We start from the raw sequence: 17,438 nt of genomic DNA on the forward strand, positions 1-17,438 counted from the left end.
CACAAGTCAGGTTAGAAAATACTAAAGTATTCTCCACTTACTCAGTCTAAAAATTCAGTTATGTCTGTGTTAGCTTTGACCATTTGAGAAGATGTTATTCTATTCAAAACACCTTCATGTTTTATATCCCAAATGAAGTAAAGATGTACTGCATAAATTAAACCTTTTATCCGAGTTATTTCGTATTGGTTTCAGCATTTTACACATTTGGCATGCATATAGCAAGCACCATAGCTTTTTCTTAGCACTATGTTAACTTTGTTTGATAGGTTTTCCCTGTCTTCTGGTTTTTGGAACCAACTCTGATCCTACCGATAGTTAAAATAACAGATCCTAGTGTAACCAAACTGAACTTGTGTAACCAGACCAAACCAAACTTTTAGTGACTAGGAAGCTGACAGGGCCTGAAAATAGAAAATGGATTATTAGAGCTCTTTCAATCCTGTTGAGGATGGGGGCAGCAACAGAAACTTAAAAGCACAACTTCACGAACAATTTATCAGTTAATAAATATTGGATGGCTAGAAATACAAACATTTTGGGCAGGTATTACATGTAAGCACCTACTATGAATTCATTGCGGTGTCCTCATCCAGGTGCAATTGAATTTTCTCGCAGGATTACAGTACTATTGAGGACTTTCAGGGTAAAAACAAGGCTATTTAAATCTGAGCCATTGTGGGTTTGCTGAAGATCACAAGAGTTTTGAATTCCAAAAAGCAGTTTTGTAAAAAAAAAAAAATTAAAAAAAATCCAGCTATTTCAGATTGCTATTTCTCCTTCAAACCACTCTGGAACCTCCACTCCGGCCATTCAGAAATTAATTCTTCAAATTGAAAGCGGCTGATATCTGGTACAGTCAGGTTTTACACAATCCCACCAAAAAAGGCCACAAGTAAGTTAAAACAGGGAACACGGGTGATGTCTACAGGAAGTATTTTAGTTGGAAGCAACTCCCTTCTCAAGGTATATAATTAAAAATATTTCTATTTGTGCAATTACCATGTATAGGACGAAAGAACTTCCTTGGGAGACCCAGCGACGTACTGACTTCCCAGCAAGCTCATCACACATTCTGCAACAAGCAGTAGCCTTACACCTTCAGTGTACTGAACCCAGGAGACAACATTTAAGCCAACATGTGAAAAGCATAGCCACTGGAGGAAGAGCAGCATGCTCTACAAAACTTGGTTGGCGCCCTGGAAAATCAAAGGGCAGCAGCTATTGTTTCCTAGGATATATCTTATCAAATTCACCTGGACTTTCAAACCTTCCTTCATTCAGGTAGCCTGTTTTTCCTCAGGGCAAAATAATTTGTCATTTTTCACTGGCTTTCGGTAACGATTTACAGCCTCTCCACATTCCTCCACCTCCTTAGGCTACTCATAGCTAAGAGCTGTAGGTTCTGACCAGCTCGTAGTTAAGATATTTAGTCAGGGATATTGAGGCCTATCCCGAGTATGTTGCAGTTCATGATAGTGTCGTGGTCTGGAATAGGTGGCAGGGCTTTAGAGCCCTGTCAAACTCCTTCCTCTCAAAGAGATTGCGAAGCCTACGCCGCTACTTAAGCAATGCTAGACAGAAAAGGCTTTTCTACAGCAATCCTCAATTGTAACAACAGACGGGCTCAATAAGGGGCATCAGTCAATCCACTTGCATCAGCAGTGGCCAGTTTTATCTTGAAAATGTAAGTGATTCTGGGGCCACGGTTCCTCTGGGCAATCCTCCTCATCAAAACTGGTGTCATCTTCCTCATCTTCCTCTTCAAAGAGCTGATTCTCTAGGAAGGAACCCCCCAAGCCATATTCCTGTTCATGGACAGAAACCTCGTTGGGGACGACATGTGAGGCACCTTCTATAAAGTCAGCAAATCTGGAAGAAAGAAAGAAAGAACAATGTAGGCAATGCTGTAACTAATGAACCCTACAACTACTTCCCTCTAGTTTACAATTTTTACCAAGTATTGGCAAGACAATTGAGAGGGGAAAAACCTACCTGAGTATATATAGCATGTACATACAAAAGATGGCTTTTCTTCCCATGAAAGAAACCTAGACTCAAAAAGTTTTGAATTTGATTCCCTACCCGTCCCTTTTCGTGGTCCTCCCACAAATACGGCTTTAAACTAAGTTTCTTAAAATTTTAAGATTAAAAAAATAAAAAAAAATCCCACAGCACATTATAGCTGACCCTCCCCTTCCGATGATCGTCACGGGCAGTACCTTTTTGGAGACTGGATGCGGGAGACTGCTTTCCACGCAGAGAACTCTGGACTTTGGCAGTACTCCCGCAATTGTCCCAAGGCTTTGCGTGTCTCTACCTCCCCCTGGATCCGATATTCTTCCTCGGTCAACAGGCGCGGTGGGGTGGGCTTTTCTGGAGCTGAGAACAGCTTCCTGCTAGGACAGCAATGCCGTTAGTAGCCAAAGTCAAACACTGAAATCTGGCCCTTTGCAAATCATCTTCAAACTGCTTAGGAGAGGGCAGCTGATACACACACTCTCCACACTGTACCCTGTCATAAGTTGGGCTCAAGAGTTGAACGTTCTAGACGTAGGCCACAAGTCTGCAACCTGCGGCTCCGGAGCCGCATGCGGCTCTTTCAGCTGTCTCCCGCGGCTCCCAGTCCTCTGCCATGTGCAGTCCAAAAACAAAAAAGTGGGACTAAAAAAGTTCAACCAATCAATTCAAATATGCAGGGTAGGTGCATATCTCGCCTTGGCTCCACTCTTCAGTCAAACCCTGTTCTGCGCATGTGCGCATGTACGTGCATGTGCACACATTTTTTGTGGCTCCGTTTTTCCTTTTGTGAGGGAACCGGTTCCGAGTGGCTCTTTCACTGTTTCAGGTTGCAGACCCCTGACCTAGGCCTTCTTGACAGGGATACTGTCCTCCCAGTTTTACTGAATTATTCTGGAACAACTTGCAGTCGTTACAACTTTTCCATAAGTATCTTAAGAAATGCTAAGACACTGTTATATCCGTTTGTGACACTATTGTACTATTGTTCACCTTCAACATGCCAATGGCCTCTGATAAGAGATTATCAGAATGGCGCTTCGAAATCAAGCCTCTTCTTGAGAATGTGGACTCATTGTTGCTCAGCAGCACTTAAGAGACTACAATCTTCCATGATCTAACAGTGTTCTTAGCTGGTCGGCCCTCATTTCTCCCCATGTTTTTAGCAAAAACCTTTTACGGTTCGAGGGATCTTAAATCAGTTGCATCTCATTTTCCAGAACTATCTTACAAATCTATTCAGACAAAGCACTCGAGCGAAACACCCAGATCTCTTAAGTCACATGATTATTTTACAAAACGGAAGACGGAGATCAGGAGCCTGCCTCTCACCTCAACAATGAACCTTTAGGAGCAGATTCTTTTTGCCCAATGTTTGCAAAAGCTAGGTGATCATAGGAAGCCAGTGATTCAGTCTAAAGCAGTGTTTCTCAACTTTGGTAAGTTTGAGAGGTGTGTATGTACTTCAACTCCCAGAATTCCCCAGCCCAGCAGAGTTGGGAATTGAAGTCCACACCTGTTAAACTTGCTAAGGGTGAGAAACACTGGCCTAAACACTGGAAGTAATGACCTGTTCCCATTCCAAACCCTGCTTCCCTCACAGCTCTACCACAAGGCTGTATAAAAAGAGAAGGAGCCTTGGGGATTCCTCTGCTGGGCTGGCTAAGGCTTTTATCACTTGGCTTTTCTTCTCGGAGAGTGGCCCTCTCACCAATAATTCTACCTCTCACCAGAAGAAACTTACATTATTTTCTACAGCCTCTAAAATTGCTTTGTCATCTACGTGTCTCATTTTGTCTCTTAGATAAAAAAAATATACAGCAGGGATTACCTTGGTTTTTAAAAAAAAATGGTCAGCAAAAGGTACTTATCTTTATTCATTAATGCACTTCAGTTCTGAGCAAGTGCATTTCCAGAAGTGTGTCCAGGTTGTGGTGAAGACACAAGAAAAAGGAAAGCTTTATAGCCACCCAAAATCTCAACAGATAGATCATGAAATATGTTCAACACACTAAACGGTGCCTGAGATCACATTAACGCGGTAAGCCCAAACTAAACAAACAATAATTTCACCTTTAGAGGATTTAAAACATAGGCTGACCTCAGTGCTTCAGATATCACATAACTAATGCTACCTTAAAACAGTGCACTACAGAACCCCAAAATTAAAATACAAGACTAACTCTGAGACTTCAGTGTTCTCTCTTGAGATTTTGCAATTTCAGAGGGTTTTGGTTTTTTTTGGCACCCTGCCTCCTCCAGGGAATCATATAATGATGTCTGTCATCTGACATTATCCATACACTACAGAAACTAGAGAATTAGCCAGGAAAGAATAACGTACTAAGAATTTCAACAAATGAAAATGTAAGTCACTCATTTCCGGAACACCATTATGCATATAAACATATTCACCCAGCCATGCCCTACAAATGTCTTAATGGGCCGATTATTTACATTGTGTTTTCTAGGCTGAGCCAAGCCAATGTTTCCCATCCATCACCTGTAGATGGCATAGGCCCATATGACTGGGTACTCCAGGTTTTTAGTGCAGATTGCAATTACAATCAAGATGACGCCAATATATCGTATCTGAATGCTCAGATAAAGGAGCAGCAAGCCGAAAGTCTGCAGACCCCAAGTGAGGAGATTTATGTTGCGTTCATTCTCCAGAGGGCCATATTTGTAGCACACAGCAAAGCTTACACACCCTACGATGACCAGATAGCCTGTGGAGGAAGAAAAAGAATTATTTTTATTTGGATTTTCACGATCACCAGGAGTTACTCTTTCAGGATAATTCAGCTTGTCTAAGCCAACCAGTAAGATACTGGTTATAAATATCAAATCTGTTCTAAATAATTTGGACATTAGCATACAGCCAAAACACCGAAGCCAGAAGGAAATAAAATGCAAGAATTCATGCTTCTGACTGAGCATATTTTACAAAACATCAAACAAGTACAATCTGCAACATGCTGATCTAGAAGAAATGCATCACACTTTTTTATCAAAGAAAACAAGAGTTATAAAAATATGATGTCCACAGAAGACAAAATATGCTTCTTCCAATATGTGGTATTAGAACAGGCGGGGAAAAAACAAAAATGTTAGTAATTCATGAAACAGTCCCATTAAAGACCATCCAGATGTTTTACACAGATGTTCTGTTCATTTTTTAGTGCTGAATTTAATCAAGTTTTGAATCCTTTGCTTGATTGCAGTATTGTTTCATGAAAGCTGAGCTCTCATTTATGGAAAGTATTCATCACAAGCCTATTTATTGGCACACATGGCAACTTCTGAATTCCATCATAGAAACACCGCCCCCCCCCCTTCATAAAACGTATTCCTGGCAGGATTGTTTTTCAGTCTCTTGAATTTTAGCAGATTGATTTAATAACTATAAAATAACTCTTATTGCTGGTGATACATGACACAGGATGGGACTAGAATATAAACTTTTTTCATTCTGTGACTTTTGTGATTATATGGGAGGCTTGTAAGGCATCTATTTGAGGTTGAATGATTATGAGAAAAAAAACTTAATAGATCATAATTTGGAAAATCACATTAAGGAAGTAAATTATACAACACTTTGGAAAATGGAATTATATAATGTTTTTATATCTGATAAAATGGAACTTCATGCTCCAGGAACCAATATTTATTGAATAAAATCAAGCAAAATGATTGGGAGTAAGAAGAAAAATCTGTCTAGCTTCTGGATTAATCAGTATCTATACTGTAGCATCATTTTTATTTTAAGGCATAAACCATATATAGACTTAAGTTTGATAAGAATATTTTAGAATATTTTAAACCTAAAGTCAAATGTTTCAGATGCTTAAATTATAGAGCAGAGGTGTCAAACTCAATTTCATTGAGGGCCACATCAGCATTGCGGTTGCCCTCAAGGGGCTGGGTGGTTATGGCCTGGGTGGGCGTGGCCTACTGGGTGGGCGTGGCCTACTGGGTGGGCGTGGCTAGAGTGCGTATGGCCTACTGGGTGGGCGTGGCCAGCTCTACATCGTTCGCATGAAGGGTGCCTATGGGGGCCTGGGCAGGAGTGGGACAGATCTGGGGGTCTCTGGCAGAAGGAGGGTCTCTGGGCCAGGGCCAAGGCAGTGGGGGCTGTTCCCTCACTGTTTCCAGGATGGCTTCACGGGCCGCATGAAACCACTTCGTGGGCCGGATCCGGCCCCCAGGCCTTGTGTTTGACATGTCTGTTATAGAGCATCTGGTCTAAATATGCCTTCCAAAGATTACCCATGATCATACTGTTTATTTATCTGTGACACAATTTCTTCAGAAATTAACTGATACTATTACATTGACTTAAAGTGGTCAAACTGACTTTCCAACAGTAAGTTAAGATATGTACTTAGCTTTTGTTTCTGTGCTGTTGGATAGTTCTGCCTTTTTGAGTATTTTTTCTAAATAAAGATGTCTTTCTAATTTTTTTTTCTTTTTTAATTAGAATGATTCTGTTAGTTGGTAAAGTTTCCATTTATTCTGCAAGCTCTATTTTGTTTTTCTATTTATTTTTGTAATGGTTACATTGTAATTTTTATTATGTAATAAAAAATGTTAATGTCCTTATTAATAGAGAATAAGAATACTGACATTACAAATCTAGCCTGTGTTTTGTATGACAACTAATGAGGAATGCATAGCCAGCATTATTTGACAGATGGTTCTCAAAGTGTAAATAATGTCACAATTTCTTTCCAACCTCAACGTCTTACACTATCATGGATTCACAAACCTATGCAAGATTTGCTATCTCCTTCTATTTAATTCCAAATATACTGCCACAGAAAGAATTTTTGTATGCTGCCACAGAAAGAATTTTTGTATTTTTCATAGGTAACTAGGAAATTTAATAACCTGCAAACTTTGTTTACACAAACGAATGAGAGAATATTTGGATCATTTTAGAAAGTAGTTACTTAAGCATTGCTTAAGAAAAGCAACCTCTTAGATTAGCTCAGACAAATGGCAAAATGACCTCAGCATCATAAACAGAATGCCACCGTCTACTCACCAAGTAGATATTCCCAGTATAATGTACATATTTCCTGAAGATTTCTGAAGACCAACTGGGTGAGGTAAATAGAAAAAGACCAGCCACCCAGAATCATAAGATAGATGGGGCTCTTCTAGAACAGAAATAATAAAATGTTACAGATTAGAGAAAGCTTCTTTAGCATTCTTGACTGTTTCTCTATCTGCAGTATTCCAATGGCTTCACGTACTGCACTGATTGGCTGGCCTCTTTCAGTCAGGAACAGTTCCATGTAGTAATCATAACAGATGTTTTTTTTTATGGATGAAGTTTTTAAGTATACTCTGATTTGGAACGCTTGGATGTCTCAAAGCCCACTTCTCAAAATGTATCAAGTAGCAACTATAACGTGTAACATTCTATGTGCAGATTTGGGGAAGTGGGAAAACAAATGGACATCACATAAGATGGGCCTACTTGGCACAGGTATATCATGTTTTGGTTTTGATACTTTACTTATAGACATATTTTTTTTTAATATGGGGAGCAGGGGATTTAAGCTGATCATTCTCAGGTTTACCAAAGGCTCATTCTCCATGCCTTTTTCTTTGACTCTGTTTCTTTATAGAATGATATCGTGTTCTGTTGGGATCCCTTTCATCCACTGAGGTCACTTGCACAACAGGAGAAGAGAATACAAGGCTTTTTCACACTCCTTTCCTTTTGCCCATTCAAAACAAACCAAACATTTTATGCAACTGTAAATGGAAAATTGGAAAGGTCATCCTAGTTTAAGAGGTTCACAGACCATCTTACACTAGCAAAATAAATTAGTGCAAAGTGAAAAAAAAATAAAAAATGAAGATGTACAGCTAAAGCATTATGATCCTGCTTCCTTCTAATATTTGTGCATCCAAGGCTGTTTTTGTCCTGTTGCTTTTAAGCAAAGTCTGCTACATTATTCATAAATGAGTCCTTTTGATCTAAATCAGACAACTGAATATTTGCTTTCCTCCTTGCAGACCTTTTCTTAAAAGAGATCTGATAAATCTAAAGAAACTTTTATCAAGCCCGTATAAGTATGAGCCAAATAGAGATAGCACTTATGTGAAAAATGGAAGAATCTACCCTCTAATAAGGTAAACCATGGGTGTTTGACAGAAAAGAATTACAATGGACCAAAGTGAATGCTCTTCTATAGTCCAATGCAGTCCTCTTGAGGGCAGTATGGATGTAGCTGGAATATAAGTTTTCTTTGTGTTAAATAATGGCAAAAATATTCTGGAAATTCTGTATCTCTACATTTTTAATTCTGTCTGTTTCTAGATAAATTAGAAAATGAGGCAAGAAACTGCCATTGTTACAATTATTTTAACATTTTTCTCCACTGAATCAGTCAGGATTAGGGATGCTAAGAAGTCTGAAGAAATATTACACATATTTGTCCAATTATTAAGATGCAAAGCCCTATCTTTTCTCATAATTAAAAGCTTAGATATTCCTGGAAAACACATCAGGGCACTTAACAATTTATTCTTTATTATCTCCAATGGACCAAAATCAATACCTGTATATCAGTGTTTTTCAAGTTTGGGAATGTTAAATGTGTGTGAACTTCAATTTCTAGAATTCCTCAGCCAGCACGGGGAATTCTGGGAGTTGAAGTTCACATACCTTAAAATTCCCAAGGTTGAAAAATATTGATGCATATGAAAAAAGCTCCATAAAGCACTTCAGCTATAACCTAAACCTCAAAACACATAAAATAGTTGGAATCAAAACTTCCACACTCCACTCAGTTCTAAAAAATTTGAGCACAGCTTTTGAATTTGTGTTCCAGGACCCCACTATAATGAATAAGATTCTAGATATTTAGAGTTCTTTACCTGTTCAATTTGGTGCCCATTTAGTTGCTGATAATGCTATATTTGTAATTTTCTTTCGGAAAATTTTAGTACTTTTCCAATAAAATCCCTTCTTATAATAACCAAAAGGTAAAGGAAAATTATAGCACTATCATCATATCATATAACTACTATTATCCAATCTGCCAAATTAGATGGCATAAGGACTTGGACCACATTATGGGTAGTAAAATTGTGAATAAATTGTTTTCTATACCTAACTAGGTCGGTAAAATTTCCTGCACGTTTCCAAGCTTACTTAAACATTATAACTGAGGCAGGCAGAAAATAAAAAACAACATAACAATAAAAAGGGGGGAGGGATTCAAAAGGGGGAAAAGTGAAAAAAGGGGGGAAGATCGATAAACAAAGGGTGGGGCTCTGATATTCCTCAGTACAGATACAAATATACAATAAAGTAATCCCTCACCCTCCATATCTATTAGACTACCACACCCAAAAATACCAAGCAGAAAGGCCTTTAGCCAGTTCAGAAAATTTATTTTCCAGAATGTTGCCAAAACCCCTACCGGTAATAGAGTTAAGTCTTCATATTTTTAACCCACCTTGGGTACAAATCTGGATAGTACGTAGACAACAATGAGCAATGAACTCAGTATGCCAATGCTTATTCCAGTTGAATAGAAGAAGATTGAACTTCTGCAAAGAGAAAGAATATTTCAGACGCTCTACATGAAAATCTACACATGGCACAAGTTCAACAGAAACTCTAGAAATTCTAGGTTTTGGACTGGTAGCCATAAAAAAAAAGAAAAGAAAGAAATGATAGCAAGGACTGATGGGTAGACAGGAAGACCAACAGAAAATGAATTACAGCAGCAAGAAGAAAAATGAACAGTACTCCAATAACTAAGAACCATAAAGCTTCCCCCAAGGGGACAGACTTTAGCTGCCAAATTACATAGTAGTACTTTAAAAGCAAACAATATGTGGAAGTCTTTTAAGTTTTGGAAATAATGACGCACAAGCATTGAGACTTCACATGTCTCTCTTCGCTACTCTAAAAAAGAACAAAAAATATCCTGTTACGTGGAAGCCCCTGGAAACAACGAGATTTGATATTTCCCAAGTAGTACTTCAGTAAAAAGGGACAGATTAACACAATCACAAACTGAAGGAGAGAGAGGCATTTACTAGATTATATGGTTACCAGTTGTGAGCTGGCAAATGTTATGAACTGTATTTTTACTTACCTACTCATCAAATCGCCACCGAAAAACAGCAGCAGGCCCAGAAATGTACCAATGAAGAGCTTGGGATCAAGTGCTACAAAAAAATAAAAATATTATTTTATTAATCAGCTGGCTGAGCTACTCAGAATATAACAGCAAATATATGTAACAAGTAAAAATATCTTCCCATCAATACGTGTTTCTGCTGCATACAGATTTTTGATAAAGTAATTGTCAAAATGAAAAGATTGAGGACTATTAAGATTCATTGCTGTAAAGTCTTTAAAAAGGCAAACAGTATTTTCCTTTAAAACCATTCTTTTCATCATTCATATTCTTTCCAAGAACCAATTGTTCTGAAAAATGCAGACTGCATAATAAAACCAATTCACACACTTTACATTTTGTACCTCAGAACATCTTATACATACTCAAACATAGCTCAGCAGTTGTGAACAACTGTGTTTCAAAATGAACAGATGTTATATATACAAAATGAGCATGTCCATGTATGAGATGTTCCTCTTTTTCACTTCTGCAGACTTAAACCTATTAGACTTGTCTTTATGGTAGTAAATGCTGCCTTGAAGCTTCATAATGTAACATATATACATAAAAAGTCAGTGATCATTCTAAATGTATTCAACTCTCCTTGCTTATTCAGGATAATTCCATGCTTCAGACACAAATAATGAATAAAATATGTATGAAAAAAGTAAAAGTATTCCCAGAACCCAAGCAGCACATTCAGGAAACACATCATCTAATTTTACAGGATCACAGAACTGTGGAACTGAAAGAGACCAAAAGGATAATCTAGTCCAGGGGTGTCAAACTCACAACGTCACGTAACGTGTTGTGACTTTTTTTTCCATTGCCGGCAATGGGGTGGGCGCAGTTTCAGTATGATGCATCCAGCCCGTGGGCTGGCAGTTTGACACCCCTGATCGAGTCCATTTTTCTGTGAAGGAAAACTAGGGACCATCCTTGAGAAATGGCTGTCCAGCCTCTTCCAAACCTACAAAAATGGAGAGCTCCCAGATAGACTATTCCATTTTGGAGGTGGGGGGGAGAGGAACTGAGTTAGCAATGTTTCTGGCAACTGCCTTTAATAGTCTTTGCAGTTTCCTCGACAAGATTTTCAGAAGTGGCTTACCATAGCCTGCTTCCTAGGGCTGAGAGTGTGACTGACTCAATGCCACCAGCTGGTTTTGTGTCTAGGACAGGACTAGAAATCATGATCTCCTGGTTTCTACCATTTACACGTAAATGGTTCTTGTAGAGGGTTTGGCATTAGAGCATTTTCTTTAATTTAGGTAGTTGTGTGAGCATGCCAGGTGGTGCATCAGGTGTTTGTATTTATAACAGACTGCCAAGTGCCCTGTGATAATGTGATTGCCATTTGCAATCTTTTGTGCTGTTTCCTCAAAAAGTCAACAGGGAAGCCAACAGGGAAAGTTGCAAGCAGAGGGGACATTGGACTTGAGGTCTGTTCTTCCAGTGTGCTGAGAGATTTCCCCTCTCCTCCATGCAAGAAAGGGAAATCCACCAGTGCAGTAGAGGGATGGACCTCAAATTCGATGAAAACACTCGTAGATTCCAATGTTTTGAACCTTCTAAATTGATAGAGCCTGCAATAGTTCAACTAAGTGGAGCAGGGAAAGGATCCAGGCCTCCCGAGTATAATGACACGCATGTTCACTTTATGTCCACAACTGGGAGAGCGGAGATTGTGGTTGTTGAGCAAGGTGGTGACATGGCAATTTACTTAACATTTGCTTCACTCAACGACAGAGATTCTGGGCCCACCTGCAGTCGCAAGTGGTGGAATACCTGTATTAGAGCAAGCAAGATAAAAGAAAACTTACTTCGAGTAACACTAATGGTATATTTGGAGTCTGGGTCTAATATCTCAACTTTCAAGCAGGTTTCTTTACTGAAAATGTCAACATTGATGTAGGTGTCATTAAGCTTCTCTTTGAAGAACAAGCCAATATACATCCATAAACTAAATCCATCCAGTTCTTTCAGCTTCTCCTCACTTTCAACTTGGATGACGCGGATCACCTTGGTGCTGTTTACTCGGATCTGGATGGAAAAAAAGGAGATGGGGAAAAACAAGGACAGTTCCATAATTAATGCAGAGATTTCATATTATTTAACAGTTAGTTGAATTAGCCAGCATTATTTTAACAGCAAGTTGTGCAGCACTGTCTTTACAAAATACACCACTAGCTTCAGGGGAAAATGCTAAAGAACTTAATAGGGCTTTTGAAAAACTGCCAAAGGAAATCTGAAAAAACTTAGCATCTTGAACAGGCAGCTTATTTATGGAGAAAAGGCTATTTAATCTAGTGATGGGAAAGAGAGAGTAATATTAAATCTCATTGTGAAACCAACTGAGAAATACAATGAACATCCAAAAAAGGCCTTGTGGGGGAGGAACTCTGACCCTTATCTAGTAGAATCCGCTGACTCAATTCCATTCCCAACCTCTAATACAGTAACAGGTTAAAATATGGCCTGTATGGATAAGCAACTACAATATGCTACTGTAACATTACTAAGTTACAGAATATAATCTTGTTCTAGAGTCTAGACTGCCCCTGATCTTCTTCTTTATTTGAATAGAATATAATTCTATAACTGTGAGATATTTTTGGACCAAAGTTTTTCCCAGATGTGTATAAACTAACTGCATCTAATGGAATAGCTTGAAAAGACAAAACAGCAGGACTATTCTTGTTACACAATATATACAGCAAGCTGGATCCTTAGCAATTTACTATACAACCCCCAAATTTATAATTTGCTTTCATCTTCTACATGCTACAAAGTAGAAACTGATCAGGTGTTTTTGGGACAGTCACACACTCTCTCTCAGTCCAATACATCTTACAGGGTTGTTGTGGGGAAAATAGGAAGAGGTTTGCTATGTTCACCATCTTGAGTTGTATATGAAAAAATAAAAGGCGGATAAAAATTAAAAAACAAAGATGCTAGGAAACTAAAAATAATCAGGGTTTTAACAAAATCTCAATTGGAGTCACGTAGGATATATTTACAGATCTATTGTTATTCACTTTTAAGACATGAAAATTAGCTAAGATTCACCTCAGTTGCAAAAAAAAGTAATCTTACCTGAATTTTGGTCCATATATCATGCCATTTTGGGATCATTTTATTTGAATAGCAAAACTGTTCAGAGGAATCACGTAGATATGTTTGATGTTCTCTAAGTATAACTACATCTCCATCTACAGGAATCCACACAAAGAAGAAAACAGATATATTAGTAAAATGAAGAAATGCCTTTGGAATTAAGACAATGAGACTGATTTATACAAAATGAGGATCAGAATAGTCATATCTAGTAAAATTCCAATATGCCTTTTTCCTATTTTTTACATTTAGAACCTCCTGAAATTTATTTCATGAGTTTGAGGCAGCGTACTTTACATAGCACTCCTTTAATTCCCCCCTCCCTCCACATATATACGAAGACAGTTTTTGGATAATAGTAACTGCAAGTAGTCATGCAAAAGGCTAGGTGATCACAATCCATTTTGCTTGTCTCAAATCGCAGAGCACACTAAAAGAAATCTGACTTAAAGTCTCAATCTGAACATATTTAGATTTGTTTAAAAGATTAATAAACCATTTACCCTTGGCAGTGACGTCAACAACCATAAAACAGCCATTATAAATTTTATAAATAATAATCCCACTAAAATAAGCATTAGCTACATTGCCCACCCCCATATGATATGCATGAGGAGTAAGCTAATAAGCAGATGTAAACATGTGTGTTTAACTTTGGATGGTGTGGATGACATTAACAACAGATGCCACAACTCACAGGAAAAAACCACCAGGTTTTTTCTGCGAGTATTCTAAACAATAGCTCATATTGGTGATTCCAAGTGGGAGGGCATTCTCTGTGGGCGCGCCTGCCCTATGGAATGAACTGGCGGTAGAACTTCGGACTGCCCTGGACCTTCGTTCGTTTCGCCGGGACCTGAAAACTTGGTTATTTGATCTTTCTGGCCTGGACTGAGGGGTTTTTTAATTTAATTTCATTTTAAATTTTAATTTGTTTAATTGTGGGCTAGTCTTAATTTAATTCTATTTTAATTGTATTTATCTGTATTGTTTTAATTCACCCTGCAAACCGCCCTGAGTCCTTCGGGAATAGGGCGGTATATAAAATCAATTAAATAAAATAAATAAATATGGTCTTGTCATACTACTGTGATCTTCCTTCCTTCCAAATCCATTTTTACCAAGAAACCTGATGCCCACTTAACTTCAACACTTCTGTCATAATCCAAGCAACCACGATGCTCAAATCACTTTACAGACATAAATTGAGGAAAATTAATACTCGGTATAGCCCAGGGGTAGGCAACCTCGGCTCTTTTATGACTCATGGACTTCAACTCCCAGAATTCCTGAGCCAGCACAGCTGGCTCAGGAATTCTGGGAGTTGAAGTCCATGAGTCATAAAAGAGCCGAGGTTGCCTACCCCTGGTACAGCCCGCCCCAAATTGTCACAAGAAGACCTGCTGGGATTCCAGTCCCCAAGCCTGGCTGGGAATTCTGGGAACGGAAGTCCCATTTGAAGAGGTCCAGGATGGAAAAGACTGGCCTCGAGAAAGCATCCAGAGTAGCCTTCGTTCTCCAATGATGAGAAATATTTTCTGATCTCGGGGGGGGGGGGAAATTTCCTGTTAAGAAATCAACCTGAGCTCATCATCGCTTCCCAACACTAAGGCCACATAGGCATCCTGAGCCTCCGTTACCGGAAGAGGCTCAAGAGGAAAAGGGGCAGCTGGGCATGCCCTAAACGGGTTCACCTGCCCGCTTACCGGAGCTGCGCGCCAGGATCGAAAGAACCGCAACCCGTAACAGGAGGCGACAGCCACTCGGAGGCCACTCGGAGGCCGTTTTCGTCTCTCCCGCCATAATCTCCCCTCCTATCTCTCTCGCTCTCTCTCTCACCCGCCCCCCATCGTAAAATAACCCTCCCCTCCGCCGTGGCCCCCGCAGCCTATCGGAGAGGAAGAGCCACGGCGGCACGCCCTCCCGCTCAGCGCGAGAGTTTAACGGCATCACCCAATTGCAAGCCGCTTGGCAAGGGAGGGCTTAGAATCCGTCTTGCCAACGGTCGCGTCGACTGAAGTGACAGCGAGCCAATCAGCTCTCAGAGCTGAGGCTCTTGTGAGGTAACGCCTCTCGACGCTGACTTGCGGCGAAATTGATACCCAGGCACGCCGGCTGAGGAATTCTGGGAGTTGAAGTTCGCAAGTCATAAAAGGGCCAAGTTTGAAGATCTCTGATATACAAGGATGTCCACTCAACCAGGGCATCAAGCTTCTCGGCATTGACTAAACCCATTCTCTCGCTCCAATTGGTTGGAAGCTGACAACTTTCAACCAATCGAAGAGACAGAATTGAGAAGCGTGACCAAGATTGTTGGGGGCAATAAGCTGACTGTATAATAATGCCGCTTGGGGGGGCGGGGCAAAAGCCCTAATAAGCAGGCATATACATAGAATGAAGGCTATTGCTAAGCACATTGGTTTGTGCTTAAATTGTAAGCCGCCCTGAGTCTTCGGAGAAGGGCGGGATATAAATGGGATTAAAATAAAAAAATAAATAAATAAAATTAACTAAACCCATTCTCTCGCCCCAATTGGTTGGAAGCTGACAACTTTCAACCAATCGAAGAGACAGAATTGAGAAGCGTGACCAACCCCCCCCCCCACCGCCACCTTTTTTCTTCAGAGCGAAATGGCAGTATTTTAGCAGGCGAAGCGCGAGGGTGGAGTGGTGCTTGGCTGAGGAATTCTGGGAGTTGAAGTTCACAAGTCATAAAAGGGCCAAGTTTGATGATCCCTGATATACAAGGATGTCCACTCAACCAGGGCATCAAGCTTCTCGGCATTGACTAAACCCATTATCTCGCTCCAATTGGTTGGAAGCTGACAACTTTCAACCAATCGAAGAGACAGAATTGAGAAGCGTGACCAACCCCCCCCCACACACACACACCTTTTTTCTTCAGAGCGAAATGGCAGTATTTTAGCAGGCGAAGCGTGAGGGTGGAGTGGTTGACTTGACAACCAACAATTCTCTTAACCAACGAGTGGCTTGCACTAGCAACAATCTCCCGAATGACACCCTTCGTTGGGAAGGGTGGGAAACCAGAGTGAAGCTATTTGTGGGATTCGGATTATACAGTAAAATCAGAGAAATTGTCCACAATTTCCACTCTTGATTCCTCACAGAACGTGGAAATCATATGCACAATGGCTTTCTTTTTTTAAAAAAATACGTTATTACGAGTTCGGAAAACTCCAGAAAAATAAACCAGCTAGAAAAGAAATAGAAAAGCTATCAAGTCAAAAAGTTCACAAAATTAATTAAAATTAACTCTTAATGATATGTTGATTCAGTGTTGAAACTGCTTTCAAAATCCATCCTTGAAATGCTGTCACTGGCCTATCAAACTGATGTTGCTAAAATTAAGGCCTTTTTTTCAGTGAAGGTCTGATGTAAAGTCTCTGCTGGAAAAAGTGTTGGACTTTTTACATTTTGAACCTTATAAAGGTGAGCTCCATTTTACAAATAGTGTTGCAGTGGGATTTTAATAGTGCCACTGACTTTCCCCTTTAGTGCCAATTTACATTAGCAAGTTTTCTTTCGGCCTCCCATCTCTTAATTTCATTCTTATGCCTCCTTACCTCTTAGAATTCACTCTTGGTTAAATGTAGCCAAGTTACACCAATTGAAATTACTATGACAACCATTGTCATCTTTATTTTCTAGGATGCAGTTAGAACCCAATATACTGTAATTCTGTGATGCTCAGTTTTTAAAAGTGTTTGTTTTTAACCAGAGATAACAATTTGTTCTAGGGTTTCTGGAGCATCATGTAAGTTAACTATTTCATGAACCATACAGGGTGGAACTGCCAAGCAAGCTGAGTTTAATCTTCCCCCCTTCCACTCCCCCATATATGACTTAAGAAATATAATTTCTTTGGCACTGCAATTAAATTCATTGGATTCCCTCCCCCCCCCCCACTTACCAACTCATATCTTAGATACTTGCAACAACAACAATATAAATTGCCGTATTTCAGACAGGCTGTTAGAGAAAGTAATCTTGCTCTCATTTTTATGCCACTTTATCATAATTTACAGGCTTTCAGTTTAGACATTAATGTGCAAGTCTAGACTAGGATGCTTATATTCCATTTAGTTCAGTAGAAGGTAGTCACTGATATAAGACTTCAGATTAAATCCTCTT

General features: G+C 39.5%; 1 protein-coding gene across 2 annotated transcripts; it reads right to left on the minus strand.

The window, feature by feature from the left end:
• Positions 1-731: 731 nt before the first annotated feature.
• Positions 732-15,121, minus strand: NEMP1 (nuclear envelope integral membrane protein 1). Of its 2 annotated transcripts, none has more exons than XM_081318274.1 (9): positions 14,993-15,121; positions 13,266-13,381; positions 11,993-12,212; positions 10,146-10,218; positions 9,498-9,591; positions 7,067-7,178; positions 4,523-4,748; positions 2,223-2,396; positions 732-1,872 (listed from the first exon to the last, which is right to left on the minus strand). In XM_081318274.1, the coding sequence occupies exons 1-9, from the start codon at positions 15,087-15,089 to the stop codon at positions 1,659-1,661; spliced, it is 1,326 nt and encodes a 441-aa protein (XP_081174400.1). In that variant the 5' UTR covers positions 15,090-15,121; the 3' UTR covers positions 732-1,658. The 2 variants fall into 2 exon arrangements, with proteins under 2 accessions (XP_081174400.1, XP_081174399.1); XM_081318273.1 differs by having other exon boundaries at positions 7,067-7,181.
• Between the last annotated feature and the right edge of the window lie 2,317 nt (positions 15,122-17,438).

Source organism: Vipera berus (assembly GCF_964194415.1).
Source record: "Vipera berus genome assembly, chromosome: 2".
NCBI classification, from domain to species: Eukaryota; Metazoa; Chordata; class Lepidosauria; order Squamata; family Viperidae; genus Vipera; species Vipera berus.